The 25,516-nt window shown below is 42.2% G+C and overlaps 1 protein-coding gene across 2 annotated transcripts in view; it reads right to left on the bottom strand.

Annotated features, from left to right (window-relative positions):
• Positions 1 to 14,139: 14,139 nt before the first annotated feature.
• RGS5 (regulator of G protein signaling 5) overlaps positions 14,140 to 25,516 on the bottom strand; it is a 51,650-nt gene continuing 40,273 nt past the window's right edge. For both annotated transcript variants that reach the window (XM_029935698.1, XM_029935697.1), the window contains 2 exons: positions 19,967 to 20,133; positions 14,140 to 16,889 (listed from right to left, as the gene is read on the bottom strand). In XM_029935698.1, coding sequence (XP_029791558.1) covers positions 16,728 to 16,889; positions 19,967 to 20,133 — 329 coding nt within the window. In that variant the 3' untranslated portion in view covers positions 14,140 to 16,727. The remainder of the gene's footprint in view (positions 16,890 to 19,966; positions 20,134 to 25,516) is intronic.

The raw sequence follows: 25,516 nt of genomic DNA, 5'->3' as shown, positions 1-25,516 counted from the left end.
AAAAATTTTTTAGAATATTGAGGCTAATAAACCTTCCAACTGATTTATGAGACCAAAATAAGCCTAATACCAAACCAGACAAGAATATTGCAAAGAAAGAAAATTACAGAACATTCTGATGAAAATCGTTACAAAATCCTTAACAAAATATTAGCAATTCAAAAATAGTAATATATTAAATAGATAATACATCCGGACTAGGTGGAGGTTTTGCCAGAAATACAAGATTGGTTGATGATTTCGAACTTGATGTAATTCATGTTAACAGAATAAAGCAAAAAAAAAAAAAAAAACTGACATTACAATACAGAAAAATATTTAAAGAAAGAAAAAACTTTATAGCAAAAACTATAAGTGAGGAATAGAAAGGAAATTCTTCATCTGGTAAAGTGCATCTTTGAAAATCCTATAGGTAATATTCACATTAAGAGTGAAAACGAGGGTGGGGGGCGCCTGGGTGGCTCTGTCGGTTAAGCGGCTGACTTTGGCTCAGGTCATGATCTCAGGGTTTGTGAGTTTGAGCCCCGTGTCTTTCTCTGTGCTGACAGCTCAGAGCTTGGACCCTGCTTTGGATTCATGGTCTGTCTCTTTCTCAAAAATAAATAAACATTTTAAAAAACATTAAAAAAAGAGTGGGAACAAGGGAAGGAAGACTACTCTTTCTACTTCTATTCAAAACTTTTCTGTGGGTTCTACCCAGCAGAGTAAATCAAGGAAGGAGAAGACATTTGTAAGCCTCAAAAAGAAAAAGCTAAACTATCTCTATTTGTGACAATGTCATTATGTGCACATAAGAAGTCTATAAAGAAAAAAACTATGCAAAGTCAAAGGATACAAGATGAATATAAAAATTGTCTTCCCAAGTACTAGAAATCAAACTATAGACCTTAAAATTGTAAAGAATATTTAGGAATAAATTTAACTAAAAGCTTACTAATTCTTGACACTAAATTTACCAAATATTTATTTTAAAAAATTAAAGAAAATAAATATAAGTGAAATACACTTTGGTCATCAATTGGAAGATTCACTATTATTAAGACATCATTTTTCCCCCGTTGGATCTGTATAATCTCAGTACAATTCTCAACAGTTTTTATAAAATATAACTTTAAATATTGGTTCTAAAATGTATACGGATATTCAAAAACCCTAGGGTAACCCAACCAAACTCAAACAACTGAATTTGCACAAGGTTAGGGGACCTATTTTATCTGCTTTCAGGAATTATTCTCAAACTACATTAATCAAAGTAGAATGGATTGTTAGCCTAGCGACATATACAAATGGATCAAATTAGAATCCAGACATAAATACATGGCCCTGTGGTTAATGATTTTTTTACAAAGTCATCAAAGAAATTCATTGGGAAAAGGAAAGAATTTTCAACAAGTGTTGCTTGAAAAATTGGATGTGCTCACGGGGAAAATAATGAACCTGACTCCCCACTTCAAACCACACCTGAACAATGTAGAGTAATAACAGCTCTGCTATTAAGAAACAGGCATATTCCTAATGAGATTCTTTGGATTTTTGAGGCCATATATACTTTATTTGGGCATATTACATAAATCTTTTCACTGAGTAACCCCCAAACCTACCAGTTTTGAGTCAAGCCTGTAATAAGAGGAAATTCTGTAATAGGTCTAGGTTGCTAAGAATTCCAGGAATGAAGGCTCAGGGTCATGCCATCTAGCTAAGACCCACAGCCAACCAAAGTGCTTGTTGAGGGTAATGGAAATGTGGAGTGGATAGTGGAAGAATGTAGTTACAAATGCCAATTATAACCACGTGACTATCTTAGCTATCTCGGGCTCCTCTTGGACCATATGGCCCAGCAGATTTGATGGTACTTGAAATGTCAGTGGAAGATAGAGACACTGTTTGGAGCATTTGTCAGGCCCTTCTAAGTTAATTGCAGATAAGACATTTGGGTTTTGATGCAGCCATGCATCCTCTGTAGATCACATTTGAGTTTGCTACGAGGCCTTAGTATACAATGAATGTGTGGCCATGGCCACAACATTACCATGTGAACTAAGCTTTCTGTCATGACTTGGGAGTATTCTGACCCCCCAACCCATAAAGTTAGATGTGCATAGCAGTATTTCATCATCAAATAGAAGTGACACATGAGCTAAAGCTCAAGCAGACCCTAAACGCACGAAATTGGACCGTAAAGAAATAGCCCAAGTGTTCAAGGCCCTTCTCCTAATACATGATCCTCTCTCTCTCTCTTAGCCCACATCTCTTGTCTCTTGGAGCTCTACCAATGACCAATTGATGAAGGAAGGAAAACCTTGAGCCTCACTTACAGATGGCTCCACATAATAAGCACGGGCGCTGGAGAATAGATATGACTCAAGGAGATGTGATGGGTCTCAAGCTGACCAGGGGTGAAATTCAGTGGCTTTTGCAATGTCTCACCTTGGTCGGGGTGAGCTGTGTATTTCAGAACTCCTTTCCCTGTGTGTCTCTGGTTAGAGGGGGCTCTAAGAGATTCCATGTTGAGGGGTGGGAGTGGAGAAGCAGCCACTGTAGCTCACACACATGGACGCTTGTCTGCTGCCCTTGTTGGCTGAGGCAGCAGGTGGGCCTGAAATTGCTATGCTAATCCTGGTGACAGGTGAAATAAAATGGAGTCACTCATGTCAAGGGGTTTTAAAATGGAGCTGAGAGGCCATTAAGAAGGTTCATGTCCTCGCCTGATGGAACCATGAACTTTTGAACTGCATCAAATGACAAATAATGCAAGGCCTCTGCACGGACATCTGCAACTTGCTGGAGTGACAGGCTTTTGCTTAGTGAGAGCCCTGGGGATCGATTGCGTTTAGTCAAGACTGGTTTTCTGCTGCCAACACCAATCAAAATTCTTGGGAAACAATATATACAAGCATTCCCTTTGTCTTTAAGAACCCCTGGCTTTTGTTCCTGAGGGGTACACAATTTGGGTTGCTAACCAAATCTGTGCTCCCCAAATTCTGAGCTCCCAAATAGAGTAAAGCCTTGGATTGTTAAGTTACTTGTTCTGCAACTGTTCTGCAAGATGAGCAAACATTTCAATACATGTTAACTTGATAAACAAGCAATATCTTGCAATTCAAGTTGTACATGATGCCAAAAGTCACATGATTCCAACTGAGCCAATGATTCTTCTCTCTCTCTCCCTCTCTCTCTCTCTCTCTCACACACACACACACTGAGGGATTGTGGGTGAACATCCCAGTAGGCAAAAGAAAAACCCCTCAAACAATATTTGGCCTTCTGGGCCCCACATATGGCTTCTGTTCATCCTATGATTTTCTTATTGCTTTGCAAAGAGGCATATACTTTTAGGATTTGAATCAACTTGGGTCAGTCAGTGACCTTCCCTTACTTTATTTTCTGGCTCTGCTGTTGGGAGTGAACATAATCCTCTGCCAAAGATTTGCTTATAAAAGGATGAGCATCTTACCCTTGAATAACTGATGAAGGACCTTAAGGAATGTATATCTCTTCATAGAATTCTTCAGGCTTATCTTATGCATAAAACCAGACTATTATTAGGGAATTCCTCTCTTGCAATGACTTGATTGTATTTACTACTGTCCTGATAAGAATGACCTTTTCTGGAGCATGTCTTTACTTCAGGGACCTTGAACTATGTAACCATTAAAGAAATGATGTAATCACCCATGGTATATAAGACCCTGGCTATCTTAATAAAGTGTGGCTTTTCCACCATTGACGGTGTCTGTCTTGTCTGTCTTGTCTGTCTTCTTTCCTATAGATATTGCGCCGACACCAACCCCCTACTAGGGACATTTCGACTGGGGTGCATGGGCTGGTCCCCCGCATCCCCCTTCCCCTCCCCATGGTCCTCCGTTAGGTCTTTCCTGTTCTCCTGTTAGACCTATGAGTGCAAACATACGGTATCTGTCCTTCTCCGCCTGACTTATGTGGGGAAGAGCACTAGGTGTTACATGAAAACCAATTTGACCATAAACTGTTAAAAAAATAATTAAAAAAAGAAAAACACTGTTAGAGGGTTATTTAAAGACACAATAAAATGTTATCAATGAAAAAACATAAACAATAAAAAATAAGAGAAAAAGAGTGAGCTTAGGAATGCTTTGCTTCGTGCTAGGTCAGGCTTCCTGTAGGTAGAGACCCTTTCCTCTGCTGCCTTATTGCCAGTGACATCAAATAGAGAATATGACAAGAGTTTATTACTACTGTACTGTAGTCCACATCCGTGTGAGCAAATACAATGGCCCCCATGCAGCAAAGGATTCTACTGAGCCAATAGAGGGCAGGGATTCCATTAGTGGTAGAGAAACTTGTCCTACACAGTAACCCTCCTCTCTCGTCTCCTTCACACCAGCCATGAAGACTTTCAAAGGTAAGTGCAAATTGATCTGTCTATTTTTCTTTATATTCTGTGTGTTCTTTATTATTTTGTATTATATTACAGTATTATCATTGTTTTCACGTGAATATTTTTGGGTTGTGGAATGAATCATCTGAGTTTCCATTATTTCTTACAGGGAAATTTGTCTTGATACACAAGTGCTTTAGATTACAAGCATGTTTCCGGAATGAATTATGTGTATAAGCCAAGGTTTTACTGTGAATGCTTTTGTTTCATTCCAGTCCTCCCTCTTTTCTCCCAGGACCCTCCTTCTGCCTCGTTCCACCTGCTGAGTCAGGTGCTTACATTTACTCTGTGACAAAAGGGCTTGGCTCCCGAGGGACACGCTCGCCACCTGGAGAAGCACAGATTCCTGTCTTTCTCTGTGGAAGTATTTCCGCTCAAGCCTGTGGGATCAGTTTGAATTCACTCTCCTCCATTTTCCATCCACATCTAATCCCTAATACATACAGCAACAACACAATCCCAAACTCTGTTCTGTACCATATCTCTTATCTCATTATAGTGAAAACCAAAAAAACAAAAACAAAAACTAACAGAATCTGCAATCTGAAAGTAACAATTTCTGGGACTGACTGATATAACCTTACTCCTGAATTACCAGAACATTTTAATTCTCCGTAGGAGTTTTTGTGTAATAGGATTCACCTTATCTAATGACATGACTTTGAAGTTCTAGTGCAACTCAAGGAAATTTTTGCCATAAAATTAGTAAACAATAGAAATTTTTGAGCCAGTTCTCTGGGAGGAGGTTGCCAATTATTACCTTTTCAAAGCCCATGAAAAGTAGTAAAAGTGTTTCTAAACCTTTCTTTAGTTGTGACAGGAAACAACTAAAGAACAGGGAAGGGAGGAGAGGGCACAAAAGTGTTTTTTTTCTTTTTTATGTTTTTATTTTTGAGAGACAGAGAGACAGCAGGAGCAGTTGAGGGTCAGAGAGAGGGAGACACAGAATCTGAAGCAGGCTCCAGGTTCTGAGCTAACTGACAGCACAGAGTCTGATGCGGGGCTTGAACCCACTAACCGTGAGATCATGATCTGAGCTGAAGTCAGACGCTTAATCAACTGAGCCACCCTGTACCAGGGAAACCCTTCTCAGTCAGGACTGGTTCTTGACAACCCAGAATTGTGAGCAGTGCGTGATGCTGAAGATTCATGATTAGTGAACATAAAATTCAATGGTCTAGTGGGGAGGGGGTCACAAATCATGAAATCCTGGTTTTCAGCATTGACATGACTCAGCAGAACTCCACTCTGCTCTGGACATGTGGGAGTCTCGGGAAGGGGCATTGAAGAGGTGCTACTTTGAGCAGGGGGCGTGGAAGTGTATGCGTCTTGGACTTGGAATTGTGACATGTATGATCTCTTCCTTTCTGCTCGTGGGACCTGGGCAGATTACTTAATGTCTCCGCTCCTCAACTGTAAAATGAGGATAATTGTATCTGCTTTTCTTGCCTCACTGAGTTGCAATGAAGATCAAGTGAGCTTCACTCTTGTCAATCATTCATTCATTCATTCCACAAATATCTTTTAAGAATATGATTTAGCACCAGCACTGTCCTGCCTTACATCCTTGGGTTACATAATTGAATAAGACACGAGTTCACAGTCTAGATGGATACAAGAAACTCCTCAGCCTTGGACGAGTCACTAACTACCTGTTTTCTCATTTTCCAAATAGGAATGACAACAAGTACTTCATGATTATTTCTTGGGGTTATTGTGGTAATGGACAGAAAGGATGTGACAAAACATATAGATAGGGTATAAATAATAATTATTATATTTATTATAAACATAATTTATAAATACAAATATAATTTATAATTTAAATTATATTTTTATTTAAATTTATAAAATTATTTTTATTATAAATAAATATTATTTACTATTATGTTATTATTTTAGGGAGAAAGGACTAAGCAAAAGAAATGCATCTTAGTTTGGAGGGAGTGAGGTCAGACCATCTCTGTTAGTAAATGACTCTCCAGCTAAGTCTCAAAGGCTCACTTGGATCAGAATGAGACAAGGTTCTGCAGGCGAGGAGGAGGGGTGGCTCCCGGTCGTCAGGCGGAAGAGGTGACTGCAGTGCAGCATGTGTTGGATGAACTCGTTTCGGGAGAATATGAAAGGGTAGTGTGGAGGAGAACTTGATCAAATGCTCCCACTGTGCTGTGCCACACAGAGGTGGGGTTCCTTCTAGATCCCACATTCGTGATCTCTAGAGTGCCACTTATCCCTTATGGAACTCTGTTTGTGCAATATATCCCCCAACTAAGTCCCATACCCTTTGGAGAACAAGAACAGGTTTAATTCATGTTTATCTTCCTAACAAAAGAGGAAGCGGCACACAGGACTCAGTAAATACTTGTTTCATGAACAGCTGTGATGAGCGCTCCAATCAAGTTCAGAATGAAAGCGTTAATGTGCAGAGAACCAGGGAGCCCCTGACTTTGCCTGAAGCACAACCGAAGGCTTCGTAAGCAACAATGTTCATGAAGATCAGGTCAGGATCTTTGAATTTATCCTATTAGACCACCACTTTCTTTTATTTTTAAATGTTTTATTTATTTTTTAGAGAGAGCGTGAGTGGTGGAAGGGCAGAGAGAGAGAGAGGGGGACAGAGGGTCTGAAGTGAGCTGTGTGCTGATAGCAGTGAGCCCGACGTGGGGCTTGAACTCACAAATCCTAAAATCATGACCTGAGATAAAGTTGGACGCTTACCCGGCTGAGCCACCCAGGCGACCCTAGACCATCCCTTTACTAAGAGAAAACTTCTTAGACACTATGAGACTTGTTTGGCGATCCTTTAGGATCTAGACAATTCAGCTGTTTGGACCTTGATGTTGGGAATGAAGGTTTCTATAGCTGCCGTCACATGACTAGAGTTCTACAAACCTGGTCTGTCGGCTGGATTACAGCTTAGCTGGAATCCATACATTTTCTGTACCTCCAACCAGAACACGTAGTCTGACGAGCTTACTTTTGGGGAAAGATCAAATAGGGTATTTGGAATGGCTACTGCCTTAGAAAATCTCTGTAACCTCAGGTTGCTGTTAGCATTGATCCTTCCTCCTTTGGGTTTAAAAAAAAATATGAATTCTTTAGGGCCTTAGAGATGGTGGTCTGTGGTTGACAAGAGAGGACTGGGCGTGGGCAGGGTTCAATGGGATTCCACCACCTTGTAGGACAGCAGCGTGCACGGGACGTGCTGCGGGAAGGGACGTGGAAAACGCACCCTGCTTGCAGCATTCCATGCCTCTGAAGACGTAAATGAGTAAAACTGGGCCTTCTTCAGGGAAAAAAACCTGGAATGAAGCTAAAGCAAGAAGAGAGAAAATCAAGGGAGGGAAGGAAAGGGAAAACATAGCTCAGTGTCCATAGCCACCTTGCATCCCCGCTTGGCCCCTTTTAAGCTGCGTGACCTTGAGCTCATTGCTGGATGTCTCTGAGTGTTAGTTCCTCATAGGAACAAATGGAGTGGGGAGCCTATGTCTCAGTCAGTTAAGCATCTACCTCTTGATTTCTGCTTGGATCATTATCTCATGGTTTCACGGGTTCAAGTTCCTCATCAGACTCAGCACAGAACCTGCTTGGGAATCTCTCTCTCCCTCCATTTCTCTCTCTCTGCCCCTCCCCCATTCGCTCACTCTCTCTTTTTCTCTCTCTCTCAAAATAAATAAACTTAAAAATAAAAGAACAAATGGAGTAAAAATTCTTGTATCATAGAATTATATGTGTATCTGCCAAGAATAGAAGAAAATTAAATTTGGAGTAAGAAAGAAGCTGTACTATAAAAATTAGAAGAGGTAACAGAAGAGTTAAAAGAGAGAAAAAGAAGAATTAAAAAAATTGTAAGGACTAAATCCAAGAATAAATGATATAATTTAATCCCAGAATAAGACAATGAGACACCAAAGACAGAATAGGTACAAAAATTCTGCAGGAAAAGAAACCGGAAGTGAGAAGCTAATATAATCACACATGTGGAAATGAATTGAAAGTTTAAAGGAAACTTGCAGAGGGGAGAAGTCACTAAATACTAAACTAATCGAGCCACACACAGAAAGAGCCGGTATCAGGCCTTCACGGTGGACATAAAAGCATATAACCTCAGATATCAGTCAAGAATTCTAGGTTGGGGGCTCCTGGGTGGCTCAGTCGGTTAAGCATCCAACTTTGGCTCAGGTCACGATCTCACAGTTCTCGGATTCGAGCCCTGCGTTGGGCTCTGTGCTGACAGCTCAGAGCCTGGAGCCTGCTTCGGATTCTGTGTCTCCCTCTCTCTCTGACCTTCCCCTGCTCATGCTGTCTCTCACTCTCAAAAATAAAATAAAAACATTAAAAAAAAAAAAAAAAAGAATTCTAGGTTGGGAGAAAGGCATCAGACAGCCCAGCTGGCTACAGTCTGCCATCAAACACCTTTTTAAACAAAGGAATCAGCCAGAGGCTTTGTAAATAAGCCAGGCCGACTGGAGGAAAATCTTCGTGTGTGCAGTCCTGCATCCTTCTCATTTTCTTAGATAAGCTGTAACTGTATTAGTGTTAATGGAGAAAAGAATTTTAAAAGAAAGATCACATTTCTCTGCATATAGATACACATTCCTCCATGAATCTTCAATAAAGAGCACACAGTCATTATTCAAGGTCATTCGCTCTTTGATCAAACCTGACAAGGTGCTTCAGTGCTGAGTTTGTTAACAGCATACTGCAGTGTGGTGTAAAAAAAAAAAAAAAGACCTGCAGGACCAGAGCCAGAAGACCCGTATTCTAGGCTCAGCTCTGCTGATGTTAACTGTGTGACCTTGACATGCTCTTTATATCTCATGAGGCTCAGATTTTTCATATGTGCAGTGAACGTTTTAATCCTACCTACTTGGACCACTTCCTGGAGTTATGAGGACAATCAAGTGAAATGAGGTAAGAAAAATCTTCGAGGTTTTTCGAGGTCACCGAGAAGACTGTGGTACTAAAGAAACTAGTAGCTCAAGTAGATAATGGTGGACCAGTTAACCGAGCCCGATTCTGTGTCAGTTGTGTCATTCTAGACTCTGAGGACATAAGGACACCTCGGAACAGAAACTGTTCCAAGCCTTTCTCCATATCACTGGTGGAAACTGGCTGGGGAAAGGGCCATGGGGTAGAAATGAGGGCTTATTGCTGTCTCTCTTGTGATACATAAGAAAATGCCTACTTTCCTGATCATTCTCTTGAAGATTCATATAAACAAGATATAACAGGAAACAAATTGACCTGAATGAGGATCTGAGATTTTATTGTACAGGTTACAAAGTCATTTCATACATATTATTTCGTTTGCTCTTTATTGCATCTCTGTGTCGGAAAATGAAGGTAGCCCCATTTTTGCACTTGAGAGCACAGAGGCTCAGGGAATTATTCACACTGCTCAAGATGGACTAGAGGAAGAACCTAGCCTACAGCTCAGATTTTGTGACTCTAAGCCACATGTACTGAACCAACTAGAGAGAAATGATTGTAACTAGAAGAGCCATTTTCCCCCAAGCTCTAAAGCCTAATATTATCTACACATGATTTTCTGAAGTCTGCACTTACAGTTCAAAGAGACATTGATTTAGTTTTTACCAAAATATGCCATCTGTATCTTTGAAATCTCTTATAACCCTGTTGCCTGTAGAGCTAAGTTCTGAATAAATGCTTTCATTTGGATTTCAAACGCCTTTATCATCATGATGCAGATGCTTTATAGACAGCTGATAAGTAAAATAGAAGGTCCCTCACACAAGCTAAAAATATACCCTCTTTTTCTTCTTTTATCTATTCTTAGTAATTCTGGAAGGACAAGGCTGGGGAGATTCATCAAGATAAAAGACATACAATCCCCAAACAGCATTAAACCTTTTACAGGAGTAAAGTGCAGTTTCAAAGGGGTAAGACTAGATTCTAATACCTTCCCACCTCCTAAGGTGAAGCAGAAATTATAGTAAATGGTATTAGAATGGAAATTCACAAGAGCCTTCTGCCATAAAATAATCAAGGACAAGTCCTTTCTTTTCGCTATTTTTAATGGTTAGCAAGATGGGGATGTGCAGGGATAAAGCACACGAGAGGTGTCTGACCTACTTGTACGGAAAAGTAGCAAAGAAGGTCAGTGAATGGTTGCCTTGATGGCGGTAGGGTAGGTGGCCACCTGCCTGGGGGGGGTGGTCAGAGGTCAGTGATGCCCCACCGGCCTCCTGTCTGCCGTTAACTGACCCTGGGCCTACCCTAGGAACTCAGAGGGAGAGGGGTATCTGGAAGCTTTCATGTCCAGACTTTTTCAGAAGCTATAGTATTAGACCTTTTGGCTATACCAGCACTCTTTAAAGAAGATAATGTACGAACTGTTCCATACCATTATCCTACCCAATTGGTAGGGACGTGCCTTCAGTGCAGGCATGTCACCCACTTTAGTTAAGTGGGGTCTGATGGGTATGAAGAAAGACTCCCAGGGGAAGATGGTGTCTGTGCTCTAATTCTTAAATGTATAGGAGTTAGCTAGGTGAGATATTAAACAGGAGAGTAGGTGGTAATGAAATGACTCAAGGCCATTACATCTATAGTAAAGAGTTAGGCTTCGTGGGGGCTTGGGATGAGATCCAGGAAACTGTCAGAGACCAGCACAGACATTCTCTCCAGTTTCTCTCCCCGTCCCTCTCTTTCTTTCCCATACACATGGACTCTCATCATTGTTTCTCCCTGCAAATCTTCTCCCATTTATGCGTCTTTCTGTTCACAAACTTCTCTATCCCACAGTCCCCATCCTTCTGGTTGAATAACTTCAGCCCATTACCTAAACCATCGGAACACCAAGTTTAAGGTCATAGAATTGAGCTGCTTGCAAAGGCACTGGGATTTCAGCTCTTTCATGAGTGCAAGGGGAGAAAGGATTTACGATACTCACCCAAAATTGCAGGATCCAAATGACATCATGGGCTTCATTCTAACAGTAAGCAGCAAGGTCAAGAAGCTGTCATTCGAAGCCAAGGAAAAGTAGTTGATGGAGTGCACGAGGCTGGGGTACTTCGTATCTCCCTTCCTGGGTTTTTCGGGCAGGCTGTATTATAATCGATGCTTATTAGGATAAGGGTCATTGCACTCGATCAAGTGCTCACTCGGTGTCAGGAGCGTGGTGAGGGAAAACGCCTATCTTGAGGGACAGTTTCACATCAAACATATGCAGGAGTCAAGAAGGACCCACAGGAGGTTGTGATACAGATATATATTTAATATAATGTACGTGATCATGGTTACAGATGCATATTTGGTGCTTTATCAAGAAGTGTGAGTCACATAGTACACAACATATTGGAAACACAATCAGAAGATAAACAGAATTGTTTCTAAATGAAAAATTTATGGGATAAATGCTGACAGATGCATTTCTAGCCTCTCGTTTCTCCTCCTGTCTCTCTGTCTCTCCTGGAGATGAGTTGTAAGCTCCAGCATTTTTTAAAAATTCAGTTCTCCCAAGCTGTCATACTATATGATATATAAAAAAAAAACTTGTAGCAAAAAATGATCCAGATAACTTCCCTCCATTGGAAAATTTCTCAGCATATCCCATTGCTCACATATTTTCTTAGACAGGAAATTAAATGCTTTTAATGTATCTGTTATTACATAATTGTGGTTACACTTGCCTACTTTAAATGTTTCCTCTTACGGGGGGAAGAGAAGAGGGCGGTATAGGTGTGAGGTGGGAAGGGATAATACAATACCTCAGGAGACAACTAGTAACTTACAAGAGGCTTCTTAAACTGGATTTGAATGAGTTGGATGTGTCACTTCTCTACTAGAAAAATCAGATAAAAAGATTATTATTGTTATCAAGCTGTGAGGTGAGGACAATATTCCAAAGATTATTTTTCTCTCTTCACTCTCTGAGTCTCCATTCAAAGCTGCAAATGTCTCATCAGTTGGAAAAATCTTTTCAGTTCCAGGATGGTTCATTGAGGCTGGGGAAAGCCTTTCTTGGGGTATCAATTACTCTGGCCCACCCTATGCCCTATTTGCGTGAAAGTATGTTTAACACAAGTAGCAGTTGAGCCTCCTCCCAAAGAAGCATAACGTACATACTTGTCTCATAGAATGAAGAAACCAGAAAACCAAAGAAGCCTAATGACAATTCAGTCAGGATACACTGAGATGCATGAAGAGCTCATGTCCAGAACCTACATAGAGTTGCCTAGCTCTTGGGTTTGGACGTTTGGATGTTAGAAACTCAGTTCTTCGCTCTCTGCTTCCTGGCACAGGTGAGCCAAGTGGGGACAGCAGATCCACCATATTGATTCTTCCCTCTAATTAAGATGGCCTAAGGTTTTTGAAAAATTTTTTAATGTTTGTTTATCTTGGAGAGGAGAGTGAGAGAGAAAGAGAGAACAGGGGAGGAGCAGAAGAGAGAGACACAGAATCCAAAGCAGGCTCCAGGCTTTGAGCTGTCAGCACAGAGCCCGACATGGGGCTCAAACCCACAAACCATGAGGTCATGACCTGAACCAAAGTTGCATACTCAACCAACTGAGCCACCCAGGCACCTCGTGAGACTCCCTAGGATTTTAAGAGGAAGTTTACATTAAGCTGCACGGTGAGTCAAGAAATGCCTTTTTGCAAATCATGGTGATGACAGAAAGAAGTAGTTTGGTTTTCAGTCAAGGGGAGCTGTTCTCAAGTGTTTCCTAGGAAATGGATTAACTTTATAGGTCTGGGCATTTACTTCTTCACCGTGTCCCTCTCTCCTCTCTCCCTTTTTTTCCTCTGGAGTCTTTATCTCCCAGACTTGCTAAATTCCCAGGAAACAGAGGACATTTTCGGACTGCTGGAAGGAATGATTTCAGGGATAAAAATCATTTCCCTGAAACAGCAAATTTCCCTTTAAATACTTTTTATTATCTAAACTGTGATGGGACAGATAATGTGACCAAGCCCTGGCAGGGAATTATTGTTAGGGGATCAGTTGGTTTGCTGATGACCAAGTTTTTATGGAAACTTCCAAACAGTTGTGACTCTTTGGGAAGCAACTGATAATGCCATCCTACTGAAATGGAGTCCAGAGAAGAAACTCACCAAACAAGCAACTCTTTGTCTTTGTAGAGGATAAAAATAAAAAACGGTTTTTTCCACCAAGGTTTTCTCATCATGCAAGAAAAACCCATGAGGTGCAAAATGTTTCCATACAATTGATTCTATTGATGTGAAAGCAAAGTGATTGAAAAGTCTCCCTTCTGCACTTCAGAAGGTCTAGCTGGCAGAAGGAAAGGGTGTGTATGTGTGTGTGTGTGTGTGTGTGCGTGTGTGTGGAGGGGGTTGTTCATGTGAACGGGTACTGCTTTAGTAGATAAACACAGCCTCCTAATTTCCTCTAGAATCAACATCTATCTCTTTATTCTTGTCCGGTTTGGACCCTAATCTGACGCCAACCCCAAACTGCATCAAACCCAGGCAGGAAAAGTTAGGTTGTGGGCTATTCCCTGGCCTAATCTTAGGTTTCCTTCAAGAAAGAGAATCGTAGATGCCTCTTCGCATTGACCACAATTTGGTTCCGCTACCTCTCTACATCCCAGATCACTTACGACTGAAGCTACCTTTTCACAAGGGAGGAAAACAGGACTCTTGCATTAAGTTTCACTCTTTCCCAGCAATTTATCCAACAGAAAGTGGGGAGAAGGGGGGAGGAGGGGGAGGGAGTGATAAATAGACATTACACAGGCTTTTTTTTTTTTCCTGGAAAGATCATCTTAGTTTTTCTAAGTTCCCAGAATTAAAAGAATGTTATTTTCTTTGTGTTACCGTGGAAACTTCCAGTAACACTGTGGGTTGTTTTATCTTTTGTCTAAGTTTAAAAACACTTTTAAAAGATTTCACAGAACTTCTGTAGGAAAATTTTGATATGTTTGCTTTTCTCATTTTAGGCTCTGATACTTATATTCCTCTTAATTTTTTCATTTCATATGTTAGAATAGTTTCTAGTGTGTGTATATGCTACTTTAAATTTAAACTAGTATATAGAGATGTCTATATGACAGGTCATCGTTTGGCTGGGAAGCATTCATTTTCATTTTCCTTCACAGCCCTGCCCTCAGGGTGCTTTTTCTGCCCTTTGCCTCCTGAGTTCAGTCTACGAAAAGGTGAAGGTCCACCTCTTGCCATCCACGGACAAGTCCTCCCACCGCCACAGGGCATGTAGTTTGTGAGTCCAGTCGATCTGGGTCTGTGCGACATCAACCATCTGGGTGAGCTCTGTACCATCTCGTAAATTCTCTGAGCGTTTTCAAACATTTGGCTATTTCAAAGAATATGAATCAAAAATTTTGAATTTTTAGCTCAACGAACATTTTTTCTGAAAAATGTTTTGGCATTCAAGGACAATAACTCACCCAGATCCTTGAGTTCTTACCATTTCTAGCTGCAGGAAAAAGTAAAGGGCTGGCGATTGTAGGCTGATCTGGACAGTGTAGACAGATGCTGAGGAAGTTTTGGTCTGAGTCGCCTGCCAGTCCCACACAAGTGTGCACGGAGAGGCCCTCTCCACACTCACAGCAGTGATCTGGCCTCGCTGTCGACCGTCTATGACAAGTTTCTCTGAAGCAAGCAATATTTACACCCACAGATACACAGACTCTTACCACACTGGCATCAGTAGACCAACTCACTCCAACCCACTTTCAGAATGTGAAATCACAAGTATTCAAAAGAGCACCGTATCCTTTGAAACAGCAAAAGTAGAGAAAAGCCAACAGAAATAGTCAGTGTTTGCCTGAAGGAAATGCTAAGAAGCTTCACCTTTAATATTCCCAGGAAGTATGTGAATACATAGGCTACAAATGTGGAAAACTAGGAGTGCATGAAGGAGAAAGGGAAATAGAAGGAGGAATACAAGACTAAACAATGTAATCTTCTCCTTAAACATTTCAGAATTTTATTAATCCTTAACAAATTCTTTTAAAATTAACTCAGTACCCTCCTCTTGGTTAGTGTCATACATAGGTTAGCTTGAGTCTCCCTATCACTAAATTATGTAAATTGTTACTGAATCAAATCTACTAAAGATAAGAAAAAAAATCTAGTGAGACTTACAATAACAAAAGACAGAATAGTTTAAAACTACTAAAAAATACCACGGCCTATCAATCAGCTGTGTGCAAGGCACGTTAGGCTATAAATGTGCACTTTGAAGGTAAGTACCATCCACTAACATGGTAGCAAAACAGGGAGGGAAGACGGAGTTGCTAAAAAATCATACTATTTCTCAAATATGGAGTCTTTGTAATGTCATCTCAGAGATCCTCCAAATGCCGCCAAATTAATTTTCCTAAAAATAATTTGGTATTTTGAAGATAATCACCATTCCTTAAACAAGCAGACGGCATCATGGGGTAATTAACCATTGTTGGCTTGACAAAATGTTCCCATTTTAGTGCATAGCTCTCCTGATATTGAGATAAGAGAAATTGCACTGGACGGCATCTGTTTTATTTTACATGAGTGGAGTTGCAAATTTTGGAATTTTATACTCCTAGGGTCCAAAAATAATCTGAAAATTGAAACTTTGGGCCTACATACTAGATGCATACATACATTTATTAAATACTCCATTGTCAGGTTGTTGATTTAAAATAGAATTTGGTAACTTAGTGGGGGAATGAGAGAGGGATAAGGAAAGAATCAATATGGATTGTGTTCAGATTGATTTTGTATACACATAACCTATTTATGGTTATATCTCTGGTTAGTGATCTCCAGCAACCCGAAGATGCTCCAAAGGAAAGACTGATATTTTAAATAATGTATTTGCTTAAAAATCAAATAATGGCTGCCTCATAAAATTCTTATCACCTTTTACTACCCAAGGTCAGAAGTGGAGGGGTAAGTCCACCTGGGTCAGAATGAAACCAACAAATGGGATTGATGGGTCTCACTTTCCACAACCACATTCTTTTTCAGACCAATCTGGGTGGATAGAGACCCATTACCTAAACCAAATGGACCCACATTCTAGGTATCATATTCTTATCTTATGTTTCTTTGCCAGAAGCAGAATTTTTCTGTGATTGTGATTCGCTTTGACAACAACATACTCAAGAATGGAAGAAGAAAATGGGAGAGGAAGGCATTCAGACACTAGATAAACATCCAGAATACTGTGCAGAAAACGAGTAAGCAACACTTCCTGGGATTTTTCCCTGTTTGGGTATCTTTGAACCAAGCAGCTACGGGAAGCTATGTAGATTGCCGGAAAACGCAGCGTTACTATGGAGGAGATAACACACTGGATGAACCTCACAGCCCAACTAAATTGCTACTTGATTAATTCCTTATAAAACTCAGAGCGCAGGAAGCGAGGCAGTGAATCCTTTTCCATCAGGGAGTAGATTCTTTTCTGGGCCACATCGAAGCTGCTCGGAGACGGTTCCACCAGGTTCTTCATTGTGATGTCCTTCGTGAAGTGGTCAATATTCACCTGCGGGACAGGGAACAGGGTCACGAGTCAGCCCAGGCGGCACGATTTGATGGCGGTGCCGGGGTGAGGGGGGAGGAGAGGGAAGAGGAATTGGTCACCAATAAAACGCATGAGGGGAAGAGGGTCATAAAAAGTGAGAAGAAACATCATTTCTGTTTTATAGGCAGCGGGGTAAAACAAGACATGCTCCAAACAAATGCACGAGTCCGATTAAGATCCAAACAACGCTAGGCACCCACCCCATCTCAGAAGTCCTCCAGCAGCTTCTAATCCTCACAAGAGTCCTAAGAGTTCACATATAAAGCTTAAGTGGCTTTCTCAGGGCACAGAGCTAAGACATATATATGGATCAGAGACTCAGATTTTGAATCCTGGTGTCGTGACGCCGAATCCCTCAACCTTCCTTCGCCCCCATCTGCTCTCATGCCTGATGGAGAGAGGGAAGAGGAGAAAGCCATTCTCACCTGGATTTTTCTCATGATCTGGAAGAGCAAGGAAATGTAGTCTTTTTGGAAACAAACCAGACAAAAATGGCTTTGACTGACTCATTTTGAGAAAAGCAGCTAATGATGACTGAGTGCTTCTGTGCAGGCTCCTTGCCTGGAACGTTAGTTTTACGGGCTCTGTGCTGATGCACACATTTCCCTCACAACTCTGAGGGGGCCGCTGACATCTGCCTTACAACAGAATGTGAGGAATTTGCTCAAGGTCATAAGTGGTAGAGAGAAGATTAGAAGGCCTAGCAGTGTAGCTTTTAACCAGTAGACTGCAGTGTTGGAAGGCGTGGTGGCTTTATGGCCTGACTGCAGGGCGGGCGCACCGCACAAGTCCCGGGGGGCACCATTCATACTAGGGTCCAGGTGGATGGTCCCCTGGAGTTGTGCAGTGCACAGCCCTGCAAGGGTGTGCCCGAGTGTGATTTGAGAGGAATCACTGTTCATCTTGTATGCTTTCAGGACTCTTAAGCTATTTGGCTGTAAAAGGGAAAGAAACAGAATTCAAATTGGCCAGTGGTTCTGCATTGGAATATTAGAAAATGTTCTAGATCTCTCCTTGGCACCGAGAAAACCTCCCTACGCACAGATGATGTGGGTGTGGCCACAGGTGGAGTCCAGGACGAAAGCCTGGGTGGAGAGTGCCAGGCCAGGGTGGGCCGGACCAGCAGCATGAGCTGGGCTCCAAGCTCCAAGATAAAGGGAGTTGATGGGACACCTGGGTGGCTCAGTCTGTTAAGTGTCTGGCTTCGGCTCAGGTCATGATCTCATGGTTCGTGGGTTCGAGCCCCGAGTCGGGCTGTGTGCTGACAGCTCAGCCTGGAGCCTGCTTCTGATTCTGTATCTCCCTCTCTCTCTGACCCTCCCCTGCTTGCACTGTCTCTCTCTGTCTCTCAAAAATAAATAAAAAACATAAATAAAAAAAGGGAGTTGAGATTTGGGTAAGACTTTCCATGGTGGGAAGGGCCAGAGTGCTTTCTGCGGGCAGAAGTGATACAGAGCAGCCTCAGAGCTGAGGTCCAGGGCTGGCCTCTGCGTGTCAGGGCTCTTGGGCCTGGGGAGGTCAAGTACATACCCTCCAGAGGGACAGGATGGGGGCGGGGCTGTGATGTATACTTCTCTGTTCCCAGTCTTTCCTTTTTTTTTTAATTAAAAAATGTTTATTTACTTATTTTCAGAGACAGAGAGAGTAATAAGGAGAGGGGCAGAGAGAGAGGGAGAGAGAGAGAATTCCAAGCAGGCTCTACACTGTCAGCGTGGAGCCCAAGGTGGGGCTCAAACCCATGAACCGAGAGATCATGACCTGAGTGGAAGTCAGAGGCTCCATTGACTTGAGACACTCAGGCGCCCCTCTTTTTATTCTTGCTGCCACACGAAAGAATGCTTTTTCCTCTCTTACACTGAATATCTACTGAGCTATGTAGGCAAGCTTACGTAGGATGGTTGAATTTCAAAAAAGTTTAAGACTGTCTCCTAATCTTAATGTTTAAGAGAAGGGATGACTTTACTTCTCTTTAACACACTGTATCCAGCAACTAATAGCCTCTGTTGATTTCATTACTTTTATGCACATAGGCCCCTCTAATGAATCATTCTGATACGTCCTCATGTGCTTGCTGAGCCAGGAAAATATGATTGCGTTGATGAGGTATGCTCACATGACAACCTGCAAGATACAAAGCATCTACATATTCCACTATGCATGGCCATTTATTTCTCTTTTTAAAATCTTAGTTCCAATTCTTTTTTTTAATGTTTTTTATTTATTTTTGAGAGACAGAGAGACAGGGTGAGCAGGAGAGGGTCAGAAGGAGAGGGAGACACAGAATCTGAAGCAGGCTCCAGACTCTGAGTTAGCCGTCAGCATGGAGCCCGATGTGTGCCTCGAACCCACGAACCATGAGATCATGACCTGAGTCAAGCTGGAGGCTTAACCGACTGAGCCACCCAGGTGCCCCTTCATTCCAGTTATTACCACTGTGTTCCTTACCACTCACTTTCTGCTGTGAAAAGGCTGAGGTGAATACTCAGAGAAAGAAAATTTTAATTGCCGTTTGACTGGGTAAGTATGCCATATGGGTCAGTCTGTGCCTCATCAGAACAAACTAGTAAATGTTGTTAAGGAAAAAATAGAAGACTTGGAGAATATTTAAAGTATGAATAGTTGCAGTTTTAAACATATAGAGGTAGGGGCACCTGGGTTGTGCAGTAGGTTAAGTGTCCAACTCTTGATTTCGGCTCAGGTCATGATCTCAGGTTGGTGGGATGGAGCCCCGAGTTGGGCTCTGTGCTGACAGCATGGAGCCTGCTTGGGATTCTCTCTCTCTCCCTTTCTCTCTGCCCCTCCCCACCCCCTGCCAGATAAATAAATAAACATTTAAACCTACTCTAGCTCCACACACACATCGATGTATGTGAGATGTTACAGCAAAGGTGATGGAGGACAGGAGAACCCGCCTGAAGTCCACACGGAGAAAGGCCTGGGATTGGAATGCCTGCATCCATTCACTTCGCAAATGTCCTCCCTGACACATGGCACAGACAACAGTGATTGCACTCACCCACCTCCCTGTCAAGGCCTACCTCTTTAGGAGCCTCTGTTTGGATGAATTCTTCATAAATTTTCTTGGCCTTCTCCGCCATCTTGGCAGGGGACTTGATCTTCCTGTAGTCCTCACAGGCCAGCCAGAACTCAAGGTTTTCCTCACTGAATTCAGATTTCAGGAAACTTTTGAAGCTGGCAAGCCCATCTGGAGAGGGAAAAGTTTGGTTAAATGGATAAATCATACATACTACAGATATACATACATTTTTTAGAAGTTTATCTAAAATAGATGACAAATGTATTATAAATCTGCTTGCCGGTTTATTGACACTGGATCCTGCTGTATATAGCCTAGATTTATTTACTACATATTTCTGTTACTTTTGTAAGAACCTTAACGAATATTAACTCTCATTTACTCCCCTTATAAACCTTGAGGCAGGTGAGGTGCTATTAATGTCCTATTTTACAAATGACATAAAAGAGATCAAGGGGTGCCTGTGTGGCTTAGTCCATTAAGTGTCCAACTTCGGGTCAGGTCATGATCTCACGGTTTGTGAGTTCGAGCCCTGTGTCAAACTCTGTGCTGATAGCTCAGAGCCTGGAATCTTCTTCAGATTCTGTGTCTCCCTCTCTCCCTTCCCCTGCCCCGCTCATGCTCTGTCTATCTCTCTCAAGAATAAATAAACATTTGAAAAAACTAAAAATAAAAGAGAGATCAAGTAACTTGCCACTGGTAGGGTGCGGAATCAGGATTCAAATCCAGGCAGTCTGGGTTTTCTGAGAGCACCTAGGAATGCTATGAACACTAACGCCATTCTGAATACTTATCAATCACCAAAAAGAAAAAGATACATTTGGAACTTGACCAGGCAGTGTAATAGTGGTGTTGACTATTGTGTGTATTACATTCTTTTCTTTGTTTCCTGAAGATGATTTGTGAGCAGATGTTAGGCCCCCGGCACTCTGATCGGTCATTATGGTGAGGAAAGTTGCCATGGGTCTGGCCCTAATGGATGTTATAGATTCTGGGGGAAGCCAGAAGAAAATAAAGAAATACACAAACATTTACACAAAGAAAGGGAAAACCATATGAACGATAGTAACAGAGTAACAGAAGGGTCTTAACTTTATTTTAAGTTTAGGAAAGGCCCTGTGAGGAAGGGTGGCTCTGCTTGAGACCTGAGGATGAGCAGGAAGGGACCATGTGAAATTACCAGGCGCTGAGAAGTTACTATGGCCGTCAATCATATGTCAGTGTTTTCCTCCCCATTGTATTTATTTGAGAGAGAGAGAGAGAGAGAGAGGAGAGAGAGTGAGCAAGCAGGGGTAGGGGCAGAGGGAAAGAGAGAGAGAGAATCATAAGCAGGCTGCACCCTCAGTGTGGCGTCCAATGTGGGGCTCGATCCCATGACCCAGAGATCATGGCCTGAGCTGAAATCAAGAGTCGATGCTCAACCTACTGAGCCACCAGGTGCTCCTGATATGTCAGCTTTTAAAACATGTTAACTTTAATATAATTACAACTATTGTGTGCTCAGTGTTCTGTTGCTCTTGTGGACTTTAGCTTATTTCAAAATATGTGTACATCCATGCATACATATGTCTATTACAAATGTGTACATTAGAAGTTCTGAGGCCTGATTGCTGTGTTTCTTTTTCTTCCTTAACCTCCATTGGGGTTGATATGTGGAAGGCAAAGTAAAGATTTAGGAAGGCAAGGGGCACCTGGGTGGCTCAGTAGGTTGGACATCCAACTTCAACTCAGGTCATGATCTCATGGTCTGTGGGTCTGAGCCCCTTGTCGGGCTCTGTGCTGACAGCTCAGAGCCTGGAGCCTGCTTTGGAGTCCGTGTTTCCTTCTCTCTCTGCCCCTCCCCTGCTTGCTCTCTATCTCTCTCAAAATAAAGATATAAAAAAAATTTTTTAAAGACTTAGGAAGGCACTAAAGAAGAATAAAGGAAAAATCACTCTATATCTTTAACAGTTTCCTTGTTGTTAAAACTCTCTCTATATATTTAACCAAAGGTCTAACAAATGCATATCTGTAGAGTGAATCCATGTCCACTTAGTATTTAAGGAAAGTAGATTCTGAAGGGAGGAGAGAACTCTAGCTTTCCACAGACCGTCACAACGACAGGCCAGCCCTCGGTGTCCTGATTGGCATGTCACTTTGCTTCCGGGGACAGACGGAAGGACTGTCACCCATCCATCAGGGTCCGATTTTCCTCTAACTTGCTCCCCGTCAGGAGACGCTTGTTCCCCATTAGTTCTCCTTGGGAAACGCATCCAAGTACTGAATTCAGGTCCTTTTGTCTAATTTCTGTCTGCCCCCTGCCCCTCCACCATTCCTCTGTACTACTTCTTACAGACTCTGAGCTCTCATTCCTGCGTCCTTGCCACATATGCTCATTTCATACAACACGACACAGCTCGTGTGACAATTGAACTAGGATATATTGTTGTCTTTTTTTCCTTCAATTTTCCTTCAATACATTTTCATTGTCTGCATGGCTCTTACCATCCCCTGCAACCACATTAAATTCTAAAGAAACAGCATTGGTTAGGTGGTAAGTAACTTGGATTACAGCCCCCAGCAATTTCTGGATCCAAAGAAAAACACTTTGCATTTTAATCTCCTCTTTTTATAGTTCACTTAAGATATTTTTTATAAGTTTACTTATTTATTTTGAGACAGAGAGAGAGAGAATAAGAGAGCATGAGCAGGTGAGGGGAAAAGGGAGAGGGAGAAAGAGAATCCCAAGCAGGCTCCGCACCATCATCACAGAGTCCGACACGGGGCTTAAACTCACGAACCGGGAGATCACGAACCGGGAGGCCATGAGCCAAAACCAAGATTTGGACGCTTAACCGACTGAGCCACCCAGATGCCCCAGATTTTTTCCTTTTTTACTGATCAACACCTAAAATACATCTGGGGGGCCACGGTAGGCATGATAAACAATTTGCTCTAGAAACCTCGCTAGCAGAGTTACTGTAAAACCATTTGACAACACAGGCCTGGATAAAATCGGGTGTTTTCCCTCTCTTCCTTTCCATATTTGTACTATATTTCTAGCACCATTTATTATAATTTAGTGCCATAGGAGTCAACCTACATGCTGAAAGAAGAAATAAGGCCTATATCTCTCTCTGTCAGAGTTCAAGTTTTCATAGTTTCTTAAACAAAAGGTAGCCTCTGTTGAAATGGAAAAATGCCCAGGACTTTGTAGCTGCCAGGAAGTGATAACAGGAGTGAAGTCTTATGAGCCCCTATGCAAGACTAGGGAGGAAACTATAACTTCACAGAATTAAGTCTGTGGTCAATTTATTCTCATCAGGCTCCTGTCCCCACAACCTATCAGTCTCTGTGATTCAGCCATTCCACGTCTTTATAAAAGGTACAGATAAAATCCCAGTCCGCCTAAGCATTGTTATTTATGACCCGAGGATGCACGCCAGGACTCCAGAAGTCCAGAACATTTACCAGGCGTCTGGGGGCTGAGCTTGGAAAATAACTTTCCAGTGAAGTCAGTCCATTTCCTGGGCACTGGTGTTATCCCTTGCATTGAAGTCTGCAATACGATTTCAGGGCTTTTTATTGGTGCACATACTTTGATCAGAGACTCATAACATGGCTTTAAACTCACTCCGTTGGCCTGGGAGATGCTTAAAGCTCTTCTCTCTCCTGGCTTTTGAGAGTTTTCTAGATGGCCTAGGGACCTTCTCCTCCTTCGCCTCCGGTTTTCTTGTGGGCCGTTCTTCAACTCTCTGTTCAATTCCCATTACCCCTGAGGAAGTCCTCTTGGGTCAGAGCCAAAGAGCTTCCAGGAGAAATGTCTCCAGTCTTCAAGTGACCCACACAGCGTCTCTGGCCCACACCACTGCCAGCGCACTCCACACCTACCCCGTGGGGGCCCGGGCACACATCCCTGATGAACCCTTGCTTCCTTCCCTGCTCAGCCTGCATGGAGCCTCAGGATACTTCTCAACACACATCTTCAGCTGATGAAAGCTCCTGAGCCCTGGTCTTGTGGGAACAGTCTGCATGGTGACCCACACTGTAGTCTCAGAGCTGACGGTAAGCAATGGTGTCACTTTTGACATCTAAGGAAAAGAACGTAGCAGCCCTACCAAAGAGTGAAATGAAGCCTGCTCTAAAACCACTTTGAAAATAAAAGGAATGTGAGACGACTTCACGTCCATTTGGTATAAAGTAAAAATATTAAAGGTGAGGGGCTCTTGGGTGGCTTAGTCAATTAAGCATCTGACTTCAGCTCAGGTCATGATCTCACATTTTGTGGGTTTGAGTCCCATGTTGGGCTCTGTGCTGACAGCTCAGAGCCCGGAGTTTGGAGACTGCTTTGAGTTTTGTTTCTCCCCCCCTTCTCTATCTCTGCCCCCACAAATAAATAAACATTTAAAAAATATTAAAGGAGAGAGTAGAATAAATCTCTTCTCCTAGAAGAAAAATAGTGAAATGTCACAAGTGGTAGGTGATAGGTGCCATTACATAGCTTCCCGGTTCCGAACATGGGCTCTGGAGTCAAGGTCCCCTTGGGCGGATCCTGTGTCACCACATTACGACTCAGTAATGTTACTACTCAGTAACTAAGGCAAGTTACCCACACTCTCTGAGGCTCAACTGCCTCATCTGTTTAAGGGATATAATCATGGAACCCACCTGATAAGGTTGTTGTAAGGATTCAACAATTTGTGTAAAACTCTTACATGGTGTGGAACATAATGAGAGCTCACTGAGCACTGGCTTTCATTATTATCTAACTTTAGATGAATATTTGCCATTGTTCAAAGCCTACTCCCATGCTGCCTCATCTGGGAAGTACACGTCCCTCTACTCACTCTTAAAGACTTATATGATGCAGAAGTGCTGATGCATAGGGGCACATGTACCCCAATATTCATAGCAGCACTGTCAACAATAGCCAAAACATGGAAAAAGTCTAAATATCCATCACCTGATGAGTGGATCAAGAAGATGTGGTATATAGACACAATGGAGTATTACATGGCCATGAGAAAGAATGAAATCTGGCCATTCGTGGCAACATGGATGGACCTCGAGGGTGTCGTGCTAAGTGAAACAAGTCAGGCAGAGAAGCACAGATACCATATGTTTGCACTCATAGGTCTAACAGGAGAAACCTAACAAGGGACCATGGGAAGGGGAAGGGGGATAAAATAAAGTTAGGTGTTGGGAGCTGCCGAGTTTTGGCCGCCTCAGGCAAGGACATATCGCTCTCCAGGGAGCAACCATAAAACAAGATTTACATCTGGAGGCTAGGAGAGTGCATTTCCTGGTCCAGGATTCAGAGACAGTGATACTGAGCCAGACGAAAAAAGCCAAAATGAACAAAAGATCAAACCGCATTCAGGTTTATGCAGCGCTAATCTTCCCCTGCCCAGTATTGCAGATGAAAGTCTGGGCGCTTCCTTTGATGCTGTGTTCGGAGTTTCAGTTTCAGTTTCCCCTTTTTCTAATAATCATTTGACTTTGTTACCTGGCAACCAACCTGGGTCAGTTTCCCGCCCCAAATCCTATATAGGCATGGATTATTTTCTTAATA

Source organism: Suricata suricatta, chromosome 3, assembly GCF_006229205.1.
Source record: "Suricata suricatta isolate VVHF042 chromosome 3, meerkat_22Aug2017_6uvM2_HiC, whole genome shotgun sequence".
Lineage (NCBI taxonomy): Eukaryota > Metazoa > Chordata > Mammalia > Carnivora > Herpestidae > Suricata > Suricata suricatta.
The sequence above is the reverse complement of the archived record's forward strand: the minus strand, read 5'-3'. Positions and strand labels throughout refer to the sequence as shown.